Source organism: Salvelinus fontinalis, chromosome 37 (assembly GCF_029448725.1).
Source record: "Salvelinus fontinalis isolate EN_2023a chromosome 37, ASM2944872v1, whole genome shotgun sequence".
In the NCBI taxonomy this organism is placed as follows: Eukaryota; Metazoa; Chordata; class Actinopteri; order Salmoniformes; family Salmonidae; genus Salvelinus; species Salvelinus fontinalis.
In genome coordinates this window covers 17,243,178-17,265,045 of record NC_074701.1, presented here as the reverse complement: position 1 = coordinate 17,265,045, position 21,868 = coordinate 17,243,178, and the positions used below count along the sequence as shown (strand labels likewise).

The following is a 21,868-nucleotide window of genomic DNA, read 5'->3' as shown; positions in this document are numbered from 1 at the left end:
ACTCTCACATAGATACGTGGTTGCAAAGGGCATCAGTGTCTTAACAGCGCGATTTGCCAAGGCAGGATACTCTGAGTACATCCCAATCCAGAAATCTGGCAGTGGCTTCTGATTAAGTTACATTTTCACAGAACCGCTTGTTGCAATTTCGATGAGGCTCTCTTGTTCAGATATCGGTTGGTGGAATGAAGGCAGGGCATGAAAGGGATAACAAATCCAGTTGTTTGTGTCATCCGTTTCGGAAAAGTACCAGCGTAATTGCGCACCCAACTCACTCAGGTGCTTCGCTATGTCACACTTTATAATGTTCGTAAGCTTGAGTTCATTTGCACACAAAAAATTATACAATGATGGAAAGACCTGTGTGTTGTCCTTGTTAATGCAGACAGAGAAGAGCTCCAACTTCTTAATCATAGCCTCAATTTTGTCCCGCACATTGAATATAGTCCCTGTAATCCTAGATTCAGACATTCAGGCGAGAAAAAACATCATCCAGATAGGCCAGTCATGTGAGAAACTCGTCATCGTGCAAGCGGTCAGACAAGTCAAAATTATGGTCAGTAAAGAAAACTTTAAGCTTGTCTCTCAATTTAAAAAACGTGTCAATACTTTGCTTCTTGATAACCAGCACACTTCTGTATGTTGTAAAAACGTTACATGGTCGCTGCCCATATCATTGCATAGTGCAGAAAATACACGAGAGTTCAGGGGCCTTGCTTTAACAAAGTTAACAATTTTTTTCCAAAACGTCTTTCAAGCGGTCAGGCATTCCCTTGGCAGCAAAAGCCTCTCGGTAGTAACTGCAGTGTACCCAAGTGGCATCACGAGCAACTGCTTGCACGTGCATTACCACTCCGCTATGCCTCCCTGTCATGGCTTTTGCGCCATCAGTACAGATACCAACATGAGCAGCAGCTACATAGTGGAATTCCCACGAGACAGTAACGGTTAATGTGATTAGATGTTAATTATTTGACTAAGCTACCTGTATTTGACATTATGTTGTTATTTCGCTGAACACTAGATGGTTTAATTTTATTTGTGTCAATGAAACGAGGCTTCTCAGGTGAGAAAAAAACCTCACCCAAATGTATAGCCCCGTTGGAAAATATAAATGGACTGTTTGAAAATGTGAAGAAATTTTTAACAAAAATGTGAATCACATTTTTATTTGGCGTACCCGGTATAGGCCTGTTTGTTGTTGTCCTTCTCTCAGCTGTGAGTGAGTTATGCTTTGCTCCGTATGTTGTAGTCATTTAATATTGTATAGTATCCTTTCAATACCCATAGATCCAGTTAGAGTTTTTGTCTTTGATACAGACCTACTTTACCATGATGTGGCGATCAAAGAGTTTCCTTTCATCTTCGATATAGTGACAGATACCCTTCTGTGTTTCCAGGGTCGGATTCTGTCTTTTATCCAACAAATGTTCAGTCTGGACAGAAAAAGGTATGAATCTCCCGAGTCACTGGCTGTGAAGGTCCTCTCTAATTGGAAAAGGCTGGTCCGCTTCCTGCAGTTCTACCTGGATGAGAATAAGTATTCATTACTTATTAGTATGAATCATAAAGAGAGGGGAATCTCTGTCTAAGGACACACAGTTGAGTGTATCTTTCCACTTATTTGCAAGATCAGCTAGTTTCTAATGAGGTAGTGCTCTTTACGTCCTTCTTTCTATGAGAAACATGATTTGCTTCATATCCTGTGAGAGGTCAGTGAGAGGTCAGTGAGTGATCTAAAATGAACTCAAAGCACAGAAACACAGCATACATTTCATGTCTTAGGAAATGTCAACTTTATTTTGAAAAATAACTTTGAATAATGATGCAATATGCATATTGAGATGTTTCATCCATTGCAGTAAATTGTACAATATACAATATACAGATATCACTATCTTTTGTCTTTAGTTACCAGCCCGACAAATGTATCATACATATTGACAGCATTTACTGCCTCTGTTGCAACACATTTATATTCTACTTGATTCGAGTATTTAGAGGCACATGAATTCAGTATGATACAGTTAGAGAATGAGTACATTATTATTTTAATAGTACTACATGATGACATTATGTAGAACTCATTAGTGTTGTACTACACTCTAGTTCCCGTTGCTGAAGTACATACTGGATAACTAACTATTGCTTGCATTCTTTCTGTGGGATTAGTGTCTTTTAAATTTGATTAACTCCATTCCTGTCATTAACACAATGGACAGTTTTGAGCAGTTGAAATTAGCTGCTGCTGTAGGTGTCAAGGCTTTAAAGCCAATTTAATAATCCTTTCCAAAGTTTCTGTGTGAAACCTATCTTCTCTAGTTACCCAGTGAGATTTCCAAAGCACCGTGGCACTTGTTTCGCCTGTCTGTTATCAAATAACCTCATAGTGATGTAACAGTGGTGTAGAAAAGCTAAATCACTGTTAGCTAGTCAAACCAGACTTGCATGTCCCGGCCAAAAACAATATATAGCTTGAAGATGAACAAGAGCAACAGCCGACTCTGATAAATCACATCTTGTAGTGATATCAATTGATATTAAAAAAATATTGACTGTTTTTTTAACATAAATGTTTGACAGGAACATTAAAATTCCTTAGGGCAATGCATCACAAATGTCATCGTAACATCTGACAGCAGTTTTTATCTTTAGGGATCTTGAACCTCTCTCCAACAATGATAACTTTCCATATAGACATAGGAATTTACAGACATAACTCCCCTCTTGTACATACATACTGACAGTTACACACTACATGAACATGTGTTATGTACAGCACAATCACACAACATATACACCACAATCTGTCATCCATGTATGGTACATATTGCAAACACCTAGCCTATATAGGCCTACACTCAAAACAAGAAGATAAATCACACTAAATATGTTGTATAGATTCTGAAAGTACAATTGTGAAATATGTACAATATGTGTATGTTTCACATTTGTTCATGGGAGCATGACTTGTTTTACTGTAGACTTCTCTCTCACATAATGGATCACCAGACATTTGTAAATAATATTATTATGCAGCAGCCATGTTCAATTGGGGAGCAGACTTTACCATAGACGAAAGCAAGATACAGCAAGCAACCGTTTCTAATGTACTGTATCTCATCACTGTCAATATTATTCAGATTAAGTTACTGATAATCCAAGTCTTTATTTCCACCCCAGAATATTGTCTATTTCTTAGATGAAACTACCATATCAAAGAGTTCTTGTTTGCTCCATCAACACATAGTATTGAAATGTCAGCCTGAATGAATAAAATACACTTAGAGAAGACATTAAGCTACCATATGAATTGTATAGAAAACGAGTATAGTACAAGATTAAATAATTTATATCGTTTTCATGTACATTGTGGAGTATTCTCATATACATACCAATGTTCCCTTATTTTAAACAATAACATCTCTTATTTTAGAATTGTATCTCAAGAGAGATAGATGTCTATGACCATCCATCTTTTTGTTTTCTTTTCACTCCTCACTCAAATTTTGTCATCCATCACAAGTGTTCTTTCTCTCATCCCTCCTTTCACACTCATCCTATCCCAGTCCAGTCAAGAATCTGTTCAACTTCACTTTGTCCTCCTCTTCAGCGCTGTCTCTTCCCACTTTGGGCCATCTGTTTCGTATCTAGGTAGAAAACAAAGACATTCAGCATTTAAAAAGTGTTGCCTCTTCACCTCTATGGATAGCTTTAAGATACGCTGACCATTAATCATATGATAGCTTCTAAATTAGTTGTGCTTGTACGTTCACAGCATGCTTCCAACATGTTTCACTACACGTTAGCAATATTTTGATTGTTTCCGAACTTTGTGTACCTTCTTTGTTATTGGGGCCACTGGAAGTCCAGTTTGTTCTGATGGCCCAAGGCCACCATGGAGTTCCTGTTTCTTCCTGGTAGTTCCACTGGTCCCAGGTCAGGGCTGTAGGGAAATTGGGCATTGTTACTGGTGTGCTCCAATGCTGTTACAAGGAGCTATGCACAATGGTTGAGACCAGGATGTTTTTCCCACATGCATTTATTTCCAAGAGAGGGTCTCCCTTTAGATAAATTATGCATAGAATCTCTATATCTCATTGGACCACTGTGAAATACATTGGGAATTCTCCAACTCCTCCCAGCATACCTCAAACCTGACACGGCAACCCCTCCGCTAATCGTCTGGGTCCGTGCCAAGCTCCCACCCTCTGTCTGAGGAGTGCCCCATCCAGCATGTGGAATAGGTTGAAGGGCCAAAGAAATAGCTGTTCTTTCCTCAAGCCCTGCAACTCCCACCAAATTCCTGTGTTCTACAACCTTCAAACAACAGAATACCACAATTCTTCCACTGACTCGCATTAATAAGAGAAAAAATATATCTGAAATGATTTGCCAAGAACCTGTCATATAGTTTTGGTGCTTCCAACATTTTCTAACCCAAAATATAGACATCATTTTTTGATCTACTCCAATTATGTTGACGTAGATTCCTGTGTGTTAAAAAAAAAGCTGACACATGAATTCAGTATGATACAGTTAGAGAATGAGTACATTATTATTTTAATAGTTCTACATGATGACATTATGTAGAACTCATTAGTGTTGTACTACATTGTGTTTTGTTCAACAAATAAGGTAGGTTGGAGCCACATTGGTATTTATCTGATTTAAATAGCAATATTAAAGTCATTTTATTTAAAGATGCACTATGCTGAAATCGCTCCACCATTTCCCAACCTGGTCTCAGAGCATTTCGCATTATTCTCTACTTAAATCCGAGACACTCCATGTAGTACGATATGCTACGTTTCATATAGTATGTATTATTTTGTGGATGTCCATCACCCATTTCGTATGAAATATTGCGAATAACAATTTGTGTTAAAGTTTTGCAAAACGTATGATATGTTACAAATTCTACCTAGGTGGCTAGGAGGCTAACATTAGCTAGGCTAGGGGTTAGGGTTAAGTTTATGAGTTATTTTAAAGGGTTAGGGTTACGGGAAGATATAACTAACATGCTAAGTAGTTGAAAAGTAGCTAAAAAGTAGTAAGTAGTTGAAAAGTTTCAAATAAGATAAAATGCTAAAGTTGTTCAAGATGAGATTTGAGTTGCAAGACATTCAAATTATACGACAACCTATCCACCCCGTAAAACCACCCTCCTTTCGTTCTTGCCTTAACCTGTTTGGGCTGCAAGCTGAATATTGAAAAAACTGGAAAATGTGTGCACATTTTCAAACGGCCTCCTAAGAAACTTTTTATTTTCCAATATGCATATATTTACTACTGTTGGATAGATAACAGTCTGTAGTTTCTAAAAAGGTTTGAATTGTTTCTCTAAGTCGAACAGAAATATTTTTACAGCCATTTTCCCAGCCGAATTGAGATTTACAAAATGCGATGTGTCTCTTTAAGACCTTCTCTATAAAAGGCCCTTTGACTTAGGACCATAGGGACACGTCACAGGCCTTCTTCAGGTTGTAATGCGGAAGTGAGAATTGAAAGGAGTCGAATATCTCGTCCATGGACTGAATAACACACCTTCTTGTGAGACCTGCGCAGTTAAAAAAAAATTCCGGGCGCGAAGGATAATTTGGTCTCGGCTTCTGGAACAAGGTAGATAAAGGTGAATATGATGTCTGGCTACGATATTATTTGATACATGTCACAAAATCATCCTAAAGTATGTTTTTTCAATATACTTTAATTATATTATTGCAATTTATTCTGGACTTTAGATGTGATACGACGGAAGAATGTTTTGAAGAAACGCTGTGTAGCGCCGCAATGCTATCGTGCTTGCTAACCAAAGAGGGAAATAATTCGTTCTGGAACCCAACTAAAGACTCTACTGGACATTGGACCCCGTTACAACATTCTGATGGAATACCAACAAAGATAAGACCCAATTTGGGATGCTTTTTCATATATCTGTCGAACTGTTGTATGCTAACTGTGCTAACTGTGCTAGGCTAGCGCTTGACTAGAATCAATGCTGCCTTATGCTAGCTTATGTTGTTAGCTAATATAACGATATATTGTGTTTTCGCTGTAAAACACTTCAAAAATCGGAAATGTTGGCTTTATTCACACGATATCTGTCTTTCATTAGTTATCCACCATATGTTTTTCTGAAATGTTTTATGAGGTGTAATTAGTAGCCGACGTTGGTGTATGTATTTTCTCTGGCTACTCCCGTCTGGATTCAGACTCTAGCTATGTGTTAGCATTTTTGGGTAGCATCAATGTAAAACTGATTTATAGCTAAAATATGCACTTTTTATGAACAAAACATAGATTTATTGTGTAACATGTTATATGACTGTCATCTGAGGTAGTTTTTTCTGGGCTCTTTAGGTTGGTTTTAGTTTATTTCGGTTGGCTTGTGCATGCTACTTCAATGATAATTCATACTTCATAATCATATCTATACGTGTCTGTCCACTTTTGTATTTGGTGGTGAGCTAACATAAATATATGTGGTGTTTTCACTGTAAAACATTTAAAAAATCGGACATGTTGGCTGGATTGACAAGATGTTTATCTTTCAAATGCTGTATTGGACTTGTTAATGTGTAAAAGTTAAATATTTTTAAAAAATAGATTTTGAATTTCGCGCCCTGCAGCTGTTGTCATTGTCGTACCGAATTCGGGCTTGCAGCCCAAACAGGTTTTAAGTAACCATATGTCTTATGTAACCATACCAAACATGGATTTACTTACAGAATAATACGAAATGCTCTGAGACCAAGTTGCATTTCCTGGTTGCTAAAATTCTAATAGTTTGCTTAATTTCCGTTTATGTGACAAAACAAGCAATTATAGTGTAGAGAATTGTTGTACCATCGAAACCGCTGTGAAATATATTTTCCATAAGGAAAAATATTGTATTTTATACAAAACCGAAAGTAAAAGACGCAAAAACGAAACTATAAAACGGGCAGCATAGAAATAGCACACACAGAACAGATATACAACTTCATAGACTTGCTTTCAATGACAATGACAGATATACAGTACCAGTCAAAAGTTTGGGCACGCCTACTCATTCCAGGGTTTTTCTTTATTTGTACTATTTTCTACATTGTAGAATAATAGTGAAGACATCAAAACTATGAAATAACACTTAAGGAATCATATAGTAACCAAAAAAGTTTACAAAAAATCAAAATATATTTTAGAATTTGAGTATCCACCCTTTGCCTTGATGACAGCTTTGCACACGCTTGGCATTCTCTCAACCAGCTTCACCTGGAATGCTTTCCAACAGTCTTGAAGGAGTTCCCACATATGCTGAGCACCTGTTGGCTGCTTTTCCTTCACTCTGCTGTCCAACTCATCCCAAACTATCTCAATTGGGTTGAGGTCGGGTGATTGTGGAGGCCAGGTCACCTAATGCAGCACTATCACCATCACTCTCCTTCTTGGTGAAATAGCCCATACAGAGCCTGGAGGTGTGTCATTGTCTTGTTGAAAAGCATATGATACTCCCACAAAGCGCAAACCAGATGGGATGGCGTATCGCTGCAGAGTGCTGTGGTAGCCATGCTGGTTAAGTGTGCCTTGAATTCTAAATAAATCACAGTGTCACCAGCAAAGCACCCCCACACCATCCCACCACCTCCTCCATGCGTCACAGTGGGAACCACACATGCGGAGATCATCCGTTCACCTACTCTACGTCTCACAAAGACACGGCGGTTGGAACCAAAAATCTCCAATTTGGACTCATGAGACCAAAAGGACAGATTTCTACTGGTCTAATGTCCATTGCTCGTGTTTCTTGACCCAAGCAAGTCTCTTATTCTTATTGGTGCCCTTTAGTAGTGGTTTCTTTGCAGCAATTCGACCATGAAGGCCTGATTCACACAGTCTCCTCTGAACAGTTGATGTTAAGATGTGTCTGTTACTTGAACTCTGTGAAGTATTTATTTGGGCTGCAATTTCTGAGGCTGGCAACTTTAATGAACTTATCCTCTGCAGCAGAGGTAACTCTGGGTCTTCCTTTCCTGTGGCGGTCCTCATGAGAGCCAGTTTCATCATAGTGCTTGATGGTTTTTGCGACGGCACTTGAAGAAACTTTCAAATTCCTTTAAATTTTCCGTATTGACTGACCTTCATGTCTTAAAGTAACGATGGACTGTCGTTTCTCTTTGCCTATTTGAGCTGTTATTGCCATAATATGGACGTAGACTTTTAAAAAATAGGGCTATCTTCTGTATACCAACCGTCGTACCTTGTCACAACACAACTGATTGGCTCAAATGCATTAAAAAGGAAAGAAATTCCACATTTTTACTTTTAACAAGGCACACCTGTTTGTTAAAATGCATTTCAGGTGACTACCTCATGAAGTTGGTTGAGAGAATGCCAAGAGTGTGCAAAGCTGTCATAAAGGCAAAGGGTGGCTATTTTGAAGAATCTCAAATATAAAATATATTTTGATTTGTTTAAAACTTTTTGGGGTTATGTATTTCATAGTTTTGATGTCTTCACTATTATTCTACAATGTAGAAAATAGTAAAAATAAAGAAACCCTGGAATGAGTAGGTGTGTCCAAACTTTTGACTGGTACTGTATACCTCACGTTTCGATGCGAATTTTGCCCATATTGTAGCTTTAAGTAATTATCTCTAAATGGTAAGATGATATCAGTTGGTCGGACATTTTCAGTATTTTCAGTGTTTTTCTTTCTAGAAAGCAGGATTTGAGTCATTCTACAAACACAACCCATGACCTACTGCCAATGACAGTCTGAACTCCTCTTTCTACAAAGACTAAAGGATTTAAAAGTTAATAGGTGCACACACCCACAAAAGATGATGAAACTAAAGAGAGCTGTGATTAATTACAACTTGACTTCTCTGTTCTTGTATCATGATCAGTTCAAGATGTTCACACAACTTTGAAGGACCAACAAGCTCCAGCTGTTACCTTTAGTGACCTTTTTTTAGTTTCTTCAGCTAGAACAGACAATCTCAAATGGCCGACAAGTTGAGACAACAGCCAAGTCCTGATTGTTATGTTTTGTGGACATTTCCAACGTGGTAATCCTAATGTTTCTTTGTGTGTTTAAGAAATACTGTACTGTAAATACTGTAGGAAGAAATACAGTATTTTTAGAATAGACTTTAGAGTATAGAGTTTCTTGAGAGGTCCTCACCAGTAGAGCTGTGGACAGGATCTCTTCAGGGAGGTGGATGTCTGTCCCAGTCTGCTCTGGTTTCTCAGCTTGGTCTTCTTCACCAGATCCTTCACTTTGCCCCATGTGTAGTTCTCACTCAGCTACACAACCAAACACACATATCTCAGCATTAACAAATTCTTTCCCCACTGTTTGGTCAGGACAGCGTGTTTTTAAATCTACTGTAACATTGTGTTGTGCAGATGTACATATTTGGACTGCAAACAGGGGTTGAGGCTGTTGTGCACAGCCCAGTGAGTCAGAGGAGGGATGTTTGTGACTCACCCGTCTGTGGGGGGCAGAGAGACCCTCTGTACTGTCAAAGAGATAGGAGCGTGTCTCTCCCTCTGTGTAGCTCCTCCGATTCAGGCCCCTCCTACATAGGGGCACCAGGGGCTGGCATCCACCTTGGTCACTCTCTATAGAGAGAAGGAGAGAGAGATATGATATGTGTCATGAGGGCTGGAACCACTCACTACTCATAGTGGGGGGAAGCTATTATGACACATGGTGATGTGAATCAGCTGTCCCAGAGGACCCCCTGTTTTCGCCCTGCCACCACTTCCCACTCAACCTCCCCACCCCCTCAATCTGTTATCGCAGTACAGGGAGGACCATTTGCCATCCCCCTACTTCCCAGCTCCAGTTTCTAGAATCCTGCCTATTGGAGGAGCAAGAAATTCCTAAATCCATTGTACGTTATATGTTCCTTCCATATGCAGAATGCCAGGAATTTCCCTCTCCTGCTCAAGTAATAATTTTGCGGTCTCCTCTGGACCACCGTACTGTCAGGAGGGTAAAAACATTTGGTGAAATGACTCTGTTGCTGGGTGACTAGCGTTGCTTGGAATGTTATGTGAGATGATTAAGCGAAAACACACCTCGGGTGTCACCCGGTCACGTTTTGAAACCTAAGATTCACTCATAATGTTTTAATAAACCCATTAGATCCGTTTCAGGAAAACGTTGGGGAAACATGTATTTTAATTCGGTCTTATGTCGTTGTGTGTGACTGAATGAGGCCCGCAGGAGCAGGTTATTAAGTGCTAATCTACCTGCCAATGAAATAATACACTGGTTTTCTGAGGGAAACGAAAGGGTTGCGTAGAAAACATCTGATGAAATTACTGTCAAACTGCGCCAAAAACACTTTTTGAGAATGTATGGAATATTCATTGGATTTTGAGTGAGGAGAGTTGACTGGATGTTGTTTATGGGTTGTTATCATGTTATTAAGCAGTTAACTGACCTCTCATGGCTGTGAGTCCTGTGTGACGTGTGACCTCAGGGATGGTGGAGAGGTCAGAGAGGGTGCCACTCATGGATGTGGTCAGGAACTCACTCCTGGAATGTCTTTTCTGCTCCTGAAAGGCCAGGCCGGCCATTCCACAGCTACAGTGCTGCAGGAAGAAGTCCTGGGGGACAGACAGGAAGAGAGGGTACAGGACTGTGAGTAGGAGGGACAAACCACCACATCAAAACAATGATCTTGGAGAAAACACGACATATTAAATGTATTTGCAATCAGAATCTAGTTTTACTGTTTTTCTCACTCATGGGTCAAGGGTCCTCCAACAGTACTTACTTGACTCAGACAGCAACCACCTGTTACAAAGAGTGAAAATGTGCTTTGGCCATCACAATCTTGCATTTTTGGGCCTTCTATGCTGCCAAAATGTTATGTGATATCTGAGTTTGTTTGACTATTTTAAACTTACTTTAACGTAATAACCTGATTTGTTGTTTTCATGCATAGAGTGTGTATTTTCCTATTTCTTTTCAAGATTGAGTTGGATTTATGGCAACCTAACCTAAAAAAAATGTACTTCGAAACTCTACATCAACTTAACCGAAGTAGGCCTAGCTATTTTTTCTCATAAGCCTACAACATATGCGCTATGCAGTTACATGTATGGTAGTTCATAGAAAAATCAGAGAGACTTCCCGAGTCATTGTTTAGAGTTGGAAAAAGTTCTCATCCGTTTATCCCAGCTGAGGAAACTCTGGACGTGACATCCACGCTAACGTAAAATCCTGTTGAAGTTCAAACCACGCAGATGCCCAGCAGTAGCAGAAATGGAATAAGATGAAAGCCTGGAGACGAGAGTTGTTTTTTCCTGCTTCATTGTTAACAATCAAACTTGTAGTGTCACTTTTACAGTAGGGGGATTTTTCATCACGTGAATGTCACACACTCGCCACCTGCACAACTTCAGAACCCAGAGCCGTAACCCAAGTGACTCATTAGGTGAAGTCATTTAATTCGGCAAAATAATTTAGGCAAAATAAGGCAAAATAATTTCATTCTCCGCACTGAAGTTACCTTTACCCTGCACACATGGTGCAAACTCGACACTAAAATAACAATCTCTGGACAGTGCTCTCTCCCGGAATTCCTTATTTGGACTCTGAATGGCCTGTTATGCAACCATTAGACGTTTATACTGTAAAATGGGTAAGCATGGCATGATGAATGACCACTGAAATCCTGCTCCACTGCTTTGTTTTAGTTTTGACTGAACTTTGACCACAGTCTGATATCCCCGCTGGACCCACAACCACACTCTCCCCTCTGTGAAGACACCCCCTCTACTGAGAAGGGGTGGTCTTTGCCCTCTCCAAGGACCACCCCATCTGTGTGTACTTAGCCCTTAGAAGGAGGCAGCTCCCACCTTTGGGGACTAAGAGGGCCGCCCACACCAGGCATTTGACCTCTGACCAAAAGAAGAGGATTAAACTGTTGGAGGCATTATGTCTCTGTGCACTCAGGGGAAAAGGGAAGGTCCAGAACACTCCGGCTCTGGAATGTTCCCTTCATCACATCCCGTTTCTCAATAACCCAGGGACAGCCTTCGGACGGCTCCTTTGTCTGAGGTAGTACTTATTTTAGAATAAGGAAAAGGGGAGCTTGAGGCCTGACAAGTGAGCTCATATTCATTGCTCACATTAGAAACTTGATTCGTTTTCTTCCATTCTAGTATTGATTCTAGATATGTTTTTGTGCATCTCAGTTCATCTGACTGATCGTAAGAAACCCCAAACCACCCTGGTCGTGGTAGGTTGGCTCTAATGCAATTGTCTGGGTCTCTGTGTTTATAATGAGCCCAGCAGTGACCCTGGTGCTGATGTGAAAGGTGGGGTAGATGGGCCTAGGCACAGGGAACCATAGGTGTCAGCACCACCATTCATGGGGCTTAGATGTGCCCCAGCTGACTTGCTCATCCTTTTGATGTGTCATCTACATGTTTCAGGTTGTGGCCTAACCATAGAAACACTCACAGCAGGGGAAATTATTATTATTATTATTTTTGATTTTTTTAAATTATTATTATTATTATTTTTTAAGGGTGGATCAGCTTAATATTGCGGAAAGAATGTTGCTTCCAATGTAATTGTCTGCATCATTTCCAATTTTCAATCCACAGCAGGGGAAATTATTACTAAACGTTTGGGAGGACAGCTGTTGTGGTCCTCAAAACCATCTGAAAATCGTGTGCACATTTTTCAAGACCGAATTGGGCCCAGAGAATGACACCCACACCTTACACCTTACATTTGAATGAAAAAATTATAATTATCGAGGTAAAATCATATCAGAATTTGGTGACCTTAAAGAATTGTAAGTCCTGCTAAGATTGTTGAAGAGTTTTTTTTTTTAGAGAGCATGTGGTTGTTTTTGAATGAGCACTTTTTGGGATCTCTCTCACTGTCCCTCTCTCAATGCTCCTTTCTCACTGTCCCTCTCACTGTCCCTCTCTCACTGTCTCTCTCTCTCTCTTTGAAGACTTTGAAGTGTAGGCTCCTGCTGGGCTCACCCTTTGCTTCAGTGGAAAGCTTTTCCGGCCCCCAGGCCCAAACTGACAGAGCTAGTTTGGAACAAGCTCTCTGAAACCCCCTGAACATAGCCGCTCCGGTATTGTGCCAAAGTCTCAAAAGGAAAGCGAGACATCCACACAATGCCAAAGTACTTTTCTTTAGAAGCACAGGCAAATGTCACAAGAGAGGGGGCAAAGTTGAATACAATGCAATAAGGTGTCACCCAAATCTAGTCTGGGTTGTTGTTTTTCAAATCCAACTTCAGTTTTTTTTTCTTGTGTTGAGCTGATTCCGAAAGACTAACTGTGAACACTTGTTGAGTTCAACCGATACTGAAACATAAAATTGAGGCAGTGTTAGGACTCTAAACTATACATTCCTAATTTTCTATTCAATTCATTTTCACACGTGTTCCCATGTTATTACCATACAGATTTTTTTAAACAACGGCACAACTTTTTTTTAAATCCATAAATAACCAATGGTATTTTCTCTCTCTGGCGTTGGTAAGATTACATTCAGAGCCAATTTATTCATCCTGTTTGGGAACGGAAAGCAAGAGTGAGGAGAGCTGGCCTTGGGGTTTTATAGGTTATATATTGTTAACTGAGAAGATTTTTAGCTATTTTATGAGAGTTTACTGGAATGCTACTCTAAATGGTGCTTACTACAGAGAAACAAAAAACGTAAATCGGCCTATTTTAATTCTGACGTTGGCCTCGCCTTTATGCATTTTCATAGCCACGTTTGTTTGAACCTTTATCTATATCTAATTTTGAATAGCTGTGAGACAGTGATATTACAGCTACAGAATATGATTAGCTAACATTGACATCATTTCAGAAATAAACAGATTATCCTTATTTATTTTTCAATTCTGGTAAATCATCTTGTTTGTATGATGTTGCTGGGGTTCAGATGTTGATTTTTCAGGTAGTCTAGTTATCATCATGAATGATGCACCATTGTCTCAGCCACAGACCCTAACTCCTCTGCTCTCTCTAAACAGGTGGCAGGAAAAGCCCCTGGTGCTTGTTATTAATTACATTGAAATAAACATAAAGGTGTCTCTTTGCCATGCTATAAGGATTTTCCTAAATGTGTACCTCATATGTTTAAAATGCTGGACCCAGCTGGTCTATTTATTAAATGCACTTTCATCCACTTTCATCCACTTTCATCCTACTGCCATTCTGGAAACAGCTAAATGTACACTGGGACAGCATGAGTGAGCAAGGACGTACTGAGACCAGAAATGGTACGTGGCATGTCTAACACACCAATATTTATTTTCCTTGAGGCCCCCATACCGGACCATTATTTTTGTCTCGAGGCCCCCACATCGGCCAAATCATTTTCCTTGATGCCCCCATTATAGGCCCAATAATGAGCATTCTGCACTAAAATCCCAATTTAAACAGGCCCGCTGGGCTAAAGACAGACAAAAATTGGCCAGTCCATCCCTGTGGGTCCTAATCGCTCACTTCAAGGCATGTATGGCTATCTCTGCACCACCTGGACAGCAGTCAACTGCAAATCAAAGATCGATGATCTTGGGTCTGTCCTACACAACCTACAGCGGCCTTTTACAAGGTTTTTACAACAGTTTTAGGAGCTTCGTAAATGAGATAAATCATAATACCCTAACGTTAAGAACATTCACGTTGTTAACTCATTGAGAGAGATGGTTTGGCCATAAACAAGCTTTATCTCCTCTCTTCGCCCTCCCTGATCTGACAAGACTGGATATGTTATGTAAAAGCAATATGGCGGAAGCCTATTTTTGATAAGAAGCTATTTTTTCTTTTTTTAATAAGACAATAAATCCAATCCAGATGCTTTAACCTAATGGAGATTCTTCTCAGAGTGCCCACCAATGACAGGAATCACTATGTGAGTATGCTGATGATGATACTGTATAGTACTGTCTGTACAGTATGTGACTCACCTCTTTGTTCTTGGTCATCTTTCCATCCTTCTGCAGACCACAGATCTGCTTCTGCAGCCTGAGGTTGTGCTCCTGGAGCTGACCAATCTTCTCGATGAGCTGGCAGATGTGCTCCAGGTAGCCCAGTCCGGAGCCCAGGGGGTTGGAGCTGGCCTGGTGGACCTGAGGAACCAAAGAGAGGAGGGGTTTGGTTAGCTTAGTGAGGTCATAGGGCTCTGAAGGGCTGCTAATTTAACTTTTACGGTTGAGAACTAGATGTGAAATGTACCGATTTTGTTTCAAGACACTACCACATGTTCTCTGAGGAAAGGTTGTAAGAATGTGTTGTTTGTATAGTTCCTTATCTTTACAATGGGTAACCAGTAAGCAATGGGATTTACTGGGCTACTGCTTGTAGGTAATTCAACTGAGTGTTTTTATGAGGGGAAGAGAGAGAGAGAGAGCTGCAATCTATTGTTGAGGTAAACGGTCAAATGATTCCAGTGGTTTATATCGCTCTGTCATTCTTTTGTCATGCCCGATAAAAGGCTAAACCATTGACTGGTCCCTAATCCACCAAAAAGTTAATGTGTGATTAAAAAAGAAAACATTACGTTCTCTGAAATTCTTGGGTCCAGTCATAACATCACCTTAAAGGTTCCGCATCATATGCCTAAAAGGATCAGTGGATTTAACAAGAGGGTGATGTTAGATGATGTAACCTGCTGGGGAGGGTATCCATCCTCTCTGGTATTCAACTCATTTTTATTTCATTACATTTTTATCTAAACAGGAATGTTCCTATGGGATATTTTACGACTTGTTACATGTTAACCATATCAGTTGAGTTTGTTTTACTACTAAATGCATTCCCCTGCTGCCGTGGGCCACTAAGTCTTTCCCTAGCTTCATGTCAACATTGACCAGGAGGAGTCGAGTCTGGAAGGGATTATGCTGACTATATCATCCTGACTGTATTGCATAATCTCTCGTCATACCATAGTGGCACTGCATACGTTTGTAGTCGTTTGATTGATGGCAATGGTGGCTGGTTGTTATATTCCCATGGACATATTCCCATTAAGATGTTCATCTTAAACATGGTGATGTCAACATATCGCTTATGAGGCCAAATGGAAATAGGTAAGTAAAAGGTCTGGGAAAACAGACGTAGTGCCTTTTAAGAGGGTTGGAGCAGAAGTCAAGTGATTGCCGATTTTGTTCAAACTTATGACCGCACTGGTGTGGGAACACAAAGACACGGCTGTGTGCCATTGTTTGTATGTTTGTTTTATGGTGTGACCGTTAGCCCGAGAAGCGCAGATGTTCACATTTGCAGAAATATGAAAAGGACATTTTGAGCAAATATTTATACAATCATCCACATTTCACACAGTGTCCCAACAAAAGCAGGAAGTAAGCTCAGTGCGAAGCCTTTCTCCCCCCAGAAGGCTTTTCCGTGCAACTTCTGTGAAACTCCAGTAACGAACCTATCCACTAATGGAAACGCAGGCCAAACAATAGGACACAAATTCATAACAGTCAGGAGAACTGAAATCACTTCTTTCCTCTGACGGAAAAAGGAACCTTCTGCACATTACACACAGTCTTGACCGGCTACTCATTTCCCAGACAGTGGTTTTGAAACATTTGTCAATGACTCATGGAGAAGTCCAGTACTGTCCTGGCTCTCCCCTTATCTCCCCAGACATGCAGGTGTCTGACCAGGGTCTCAGCGATGATCAGTCGGGTGGACAGTGATCAGGTGCCTGTTCCTTTAGTCTAGCCTGTAACCTGGCCATCCCAGCTCTGTTTTACGGGGGCTCATTAAGATAAGGAGGAGATTCCTCCTCACACACAGTAAGTCATGGGCCGAGGATATGGGACAGGTAGCAGTCTTCAAATAAATTTTTATTTGTCACATGCTTTGTAAACAATAGTTGTAGAATAACAGTGAATTGCTTACTTACGGGTCCTTTTTTAACAATGCAAAGTTAAAGATAAAAAATATATTGAAATAGTGGCGTGACGAATAAATACACAGTCAATAATGAATAACAATGATGAGTAAAAATAACATGGCTATATACAAGGAGTACCAGTACCAGGTCGATGTGCAGGGTTACGAGGTAATTGATGTAGCTATGTGTATATATAGGTAGGGTTAAAGTGACTAGGCAACATGATTGATAATAGACAGCACCAGTGGGTAGAGATTTCATTAGTAGTCGTATGGCTTGGGGGTAGAATCTGTTCAGGGTCCTGTTGGTTCTAGACTTGGTCCATGGCTTGGGTGGCTGGAGTCTTTGACAATTTTGTGGGCCTTCCTCTGACACTGCCTGGTAGAGGTCCTGGATGGCAGGGAGCTGAACTCACTACCCTCTATAGTGCCTTGCCGTCGGATGCCAAGCAGTTGCCATACCAAGCAGCAATGCAGCCAGTCAAGATGCTCTCAATGGTGCAGCTGTAGAACTTTTGGAGGATCTGAGGGCCCATGCCAATCTTTACAGAATCCTGAGGGGGAGGAGGCGCTGTCGTGCCCTCTTTACAACTGTGTGGGTGTGTGTGGACCATGTTAATTCCTTAGTGATGTGGACATGAGCACACACCCCTGAGGGGCCCCGGTGTTGATGGTCAGCATGGCAGATGGATTGTTGTCTACGCTCCACCTGGGGGCGGACTGTCAGGAAGCCCAGGATCCAGTTGCAGATGGAGATAGTAAGTCCCAGGTTCCCCAGCTTGGTAATGGGCTTGGAGGGGACTATGGTGTTGAATGCTGAGCTGTAGTCAATGAACAGCATTCCAACATATTCCGTCCAGGTGGATGAGGGCAGTGTGGAGTGCAATAGGGATTGCGTCATCTGTGGATCTGTTGGGGTGGTATGCAAATTAGAGTGGGTCCAGGGTGTCTGGGATGATGGTGTAAATGTGAGCCTTTCAAAGCATTTCATGGCTATAGATATGAGTGCTACGGGCGATAGTAATTTAGGCAGGTTACCTTGGCGTTCTTGGGCACGCGTACTATGATGATCTGCTTGAAACAAGTTGGTATTACAGACCAGGTCAGGGATAGTTTGAAAATGTCAGTGAAGACACTTGCCAGCTGGTCAACGCATGCTCTGAGTAAGCGTCCTGGTATTCCGTCTGGCCCCGTAGCCTTTTTAAAGGTCTTACTCAGATCGGCTACGGCGGTGATGGACGCAGGGTGGGACTGATTTTATCACCGCTCGTGGTCCGGGAATGCCCCCACCCTTTTTCAGAGCTTCTTCTGGCCCCATAGGTTCTGAGGGGGTAACAATGTTTCAAACGTGGGAATCGCTGGCTAGCAGATAAAATGCCAGGCTTTGGCCTAGTTAGAGAATGAGTTCTCACTTGGCTCTTTCCTTCAAAGTTGTGAAAGTGTGAAATAGAGAGAAAGGAGAGGTGCATTTGTTAAAATGAGACCTATGGGCAGGTCTTTTCCGAAGCCAATACACAAGACCAACCGTTGCCTTGACAATGAGAAAAATGTGAATTTGAGGATTTGAACATTTTTCTAGATAAACATAGAAAATGTGAGCATGATATGCTGATATCAACGATTGTTGTGAAGAACTGAGGCTCTCCTCAGGCCTTGGTTCTGGAGATTTCCACTGTGTCTGCCGCATCAAAAATACTTTCCTAAACATGACAGTGTTAGAAAGGAATGTGGTGCCAGATGTGAGGAGCACACAGAGATAGGGAGAAAGATATGTGCTGTACACGTTTACTGCTTTTCTGTCCAGAAGACCCATTTGTTTTCAGCACACACAATCTAGGGAGAGAGTTGTATATCTCCATTGGCACTCTATGGGGAACACACTGTGTGTCTGTGCTGACAGGAAAAGGGGGTCTTGAGGATTTACAGAGAGACAGAATGTATGGCATAATGCCAATATGGGTCAGTGGTGAGATTAACAACTCCAATGATGCTAGCTACCTCTTTCTGTTAGCCCCCAACAACACCTCACTAAGACTCTGGTCTACTTAAGTTTGTCTTACTACCTGCCAACAATAACCCATGGAAGTACTTGGGTGTCTACCATAAATTCAGCAGCTATATTAGTAATGTATGGCCCATTGCAATCCCTGACATTGGACTTAAATATTATTTACAGCACCTATCACATACTCTACAGATGTCTTGAGCACCACGATAAGCACAGGTCAGTTCATCATAAATAGATGAATCAGTGGAATGAATATGAAACCCCTAGAAAGTGTGTTTAGTACTGTATAGCATGTGCATGCTTATGGGCTGCAGCTGTGGAATTCGGCAGGACCACCATTTCAATTAGCAGGGCTTGCCGTCTTTCCCCTCGTCTTCATTCTTTTATGACATCATATTTCACAGTGTTCCACACATCCTTCAACAGAGGGGGAAATATAGCCTGACGACTCAAACAAAATTATTTCCGCTGCTCTGTTGTTCGCAACATACTTCCTGGCTGTTCTGCCACCCCTAAGGGAGAGAGAAATTTGCTGCCCTCGTATTCCACACATATCTAGAATATTCACAGTAAGCAAAATGTTGTTGAAAAGACGTCTAAAACAAGTATTTTCCAGACATTTAGGTTCTGAATTAAAGGTGAAAATACATATTTTCTGGACGTTTAAAATATGAATTTTCCGGATGTTGAAATCAGGTTCATTTTCAGTTCTGAATGAAAGTTGAAAGACGTCATTTATAGACGTCTATTTTTGGACCAATTCGAGGCCTGTCCAGACCGGACCAAATCTGAGCCAAACATTGATGTCTATGATTGGTTAAGATTTGGTCCAGACCGGAACAAAAATCACAGTCCGTGGACGTTTAAATCAAGTCTGGTCTGACCACACCAAATCTGAACCAAACATGGACGTCTATAATTGGTTCGAGGCTGGTCCTGAACGAACATAAAAAAAGACGTCCGGACAGGATAAAAAAAAAGACATCCAAAAGACGTTGGCATCTGTCTGTGCTTATTGGGGTGTAGCCTACAGTGTCAGCCCGCAATGGAATCGTATGAATGTCCATTCATGTGGTTGGCCTACCATTTTGTAAACCAGGTAGTTGCATTGGCTTTATTATTCCTGATTTGCAGCGATGCAACTCTCCAACAGCATCCTGGAGAGACGCGCTGGGAATGGACAAGCCAAAACATTTATGCCCCTGCCTTTGACAAAGTAGGCACTGCTTATCACAGGGCGGCATCAGCGCTCATCACAAAACCCATATGCCACTGGTTGAGAGAAATTGTCATTGTTTTGGGGCAGAATTATGTGAGGTTTTATGTGTTGCTGAAGGTGCGTCTTGGTCAGTTTAGCTCGGAAAATGCCGCCCCCGTCAATCTGCCGCAATAGACGGCTGCCTAATCCTGCCTACTGGGCAGGCCGGCCCTGGTCTGAGACTGCCATCATTTAAGTAATTTGTGGTGACGAGGGGCACTAGGGGGGTTGTACAAAATAAAGTCATCAGCGGTGGATCGTCTCTAACCAATCAGAGTATCAAAGCCAATAATGAATTTCAAAACCTCCGTGTTCTGGCTCTGGCCCAACCCATCGGTTTCTGGACCAATCAGACAGCCCTGAATGTGTTCACATTCAGTGACGGGTCAGAGAGGTACTCAGATCCAGACTCAGTGCGGAGAAGAAATGGAGAATAAACTAACGTCCATAGGCATGGCATAGAGTTTGACTGGAGGAAGGAGTCTGGGTAGCCAAGCACGGGGAAATATGCTTTGAATGCCCTGTGGTTCCCCTTAAGGATAGAGGCCTGCACGCATGAGATCAGACGAATAGCTAAACACATCCATATGATAAATGTTTTCTTTTTATGGTGAAATACAGTCAGTTCCAAAATGATTGGCACCGTTCATTAAGTTGTAAATATTACAAATACTGCCCTATATTGTATGCTAAAAAAAATACACGTATTATATTGTGTTAAACTAATACCGTTTTTCAGTAGTAATACAAAAAGTAATACAAAAAATCTTAAAGATAGGGTTCAAAATGATTGGCGCCCCTGTTTTCAATACCATTCAATACCTCACCTTGTGAGGATAACGACACTGAGCCTTTCTATAAGACATTTTATGAGATTAGAGAACATATAGGGAGGAATCTTAGACCATTCCACAGAATCTTTGCAGATCCTTGATATCCTTTATCTGCGCTTATGGACGGCCCTCTCAATTTGAATGACAGGTTTTCAATAAGGTTAAATTCCAGAGACTGTTGATTTTATGGTCAATTAACCATTTCTTTGTGAATGTTGATGTGTGCTTGGAGTTATTGTCTTGCTGGAAGATCCACTTGCGGCCAAGTTTCAGCCTCCTGTCAGAGGCAACCAGGCTTTTGGCTAAAATCTCCTGGTACTTGCTAAGGTTCATGATGCTGTTGACCTTAACAAGGGCCCCAGGACCAGTGGAAGCAAAATAGCCCCATAACATCAAAGATCCATCATCTTCTTTTACAGTAGGTACAGAGTTATTTCCTCATATGCCTTCCTCTTTCGAAGCGAAACCCACCTCTGGTTTGCATGGCCAAAGAGCTATACTTTCATATAAACTGACCATAGCAATGATTCCAATCCAAGTGCCAATGACGTTTAGCAAACTCCATGATGATGAATAGTTTTACCACCGGACTGCCTGTCAGCAATGCACCCCTAAAGTAGAGCACGGAGGGCCAAAATAATCGCCACCAGTCGACTAGTCCGTTAAAGGGCTATCAAAGGGTTTTATCTGGGTAACTATGTGAGTAATTGGAGCAATTTGACACCTGTGTGATGCGTCTAGGTAGGACGTCCGGCCCTGGTTCCAGGGAGCGACAGGAACCAGATGAGAGAGAAAGGGGGGAGCTGGCTGGTTATCCAGGACAATATCCCCACAGCCAGATGAACAGGTGCTGTGTGACATGCGGCAGCATGATGA

General features: G+C 41.2%; 1 protein-coding gene across 1 annotated transcript in view; it reads right to left on the bottom strand.

The window, feature by feature from the left end:
- Positions 1–1,779: 1,779 nt before the first annotated feature.
- LOC129836273 (uncharacterized) overlaps positions 1,780–21,868 on the bottom strand; it is a 32,219-nt gene continuing 12,130 nt past the window's right edge. The window contains exons 3-8 of the mRNA XM_055902211.1: positions 14,955–15,116; positions 10,440–10,605; positions 9,476–9,609; positions 9,170–9,291; positions 3,842–3,946; positions 1,780–3,650 (exon numbers count right to left, since the gene is read on the bottom strand). Coding sequence (XP_055758186.1) covers positions 3,850–3,946; positions 9,170–9,291; positions 9,476–9,609; positions 10,440–10,605; positions 14,955–15,116 — 681 coding nt within the window. The 3' untranslated portion in view covers positions 1,780–3,650; positions 3,842–3,849. The remainder of the gene's footprint in view (positions 3,651–3,841; positions 3,947–9,169; positions 9,292–9,475; positions 9,610–10,439; positions 10,606–14,954; positions 15,117–21,868) is intronic.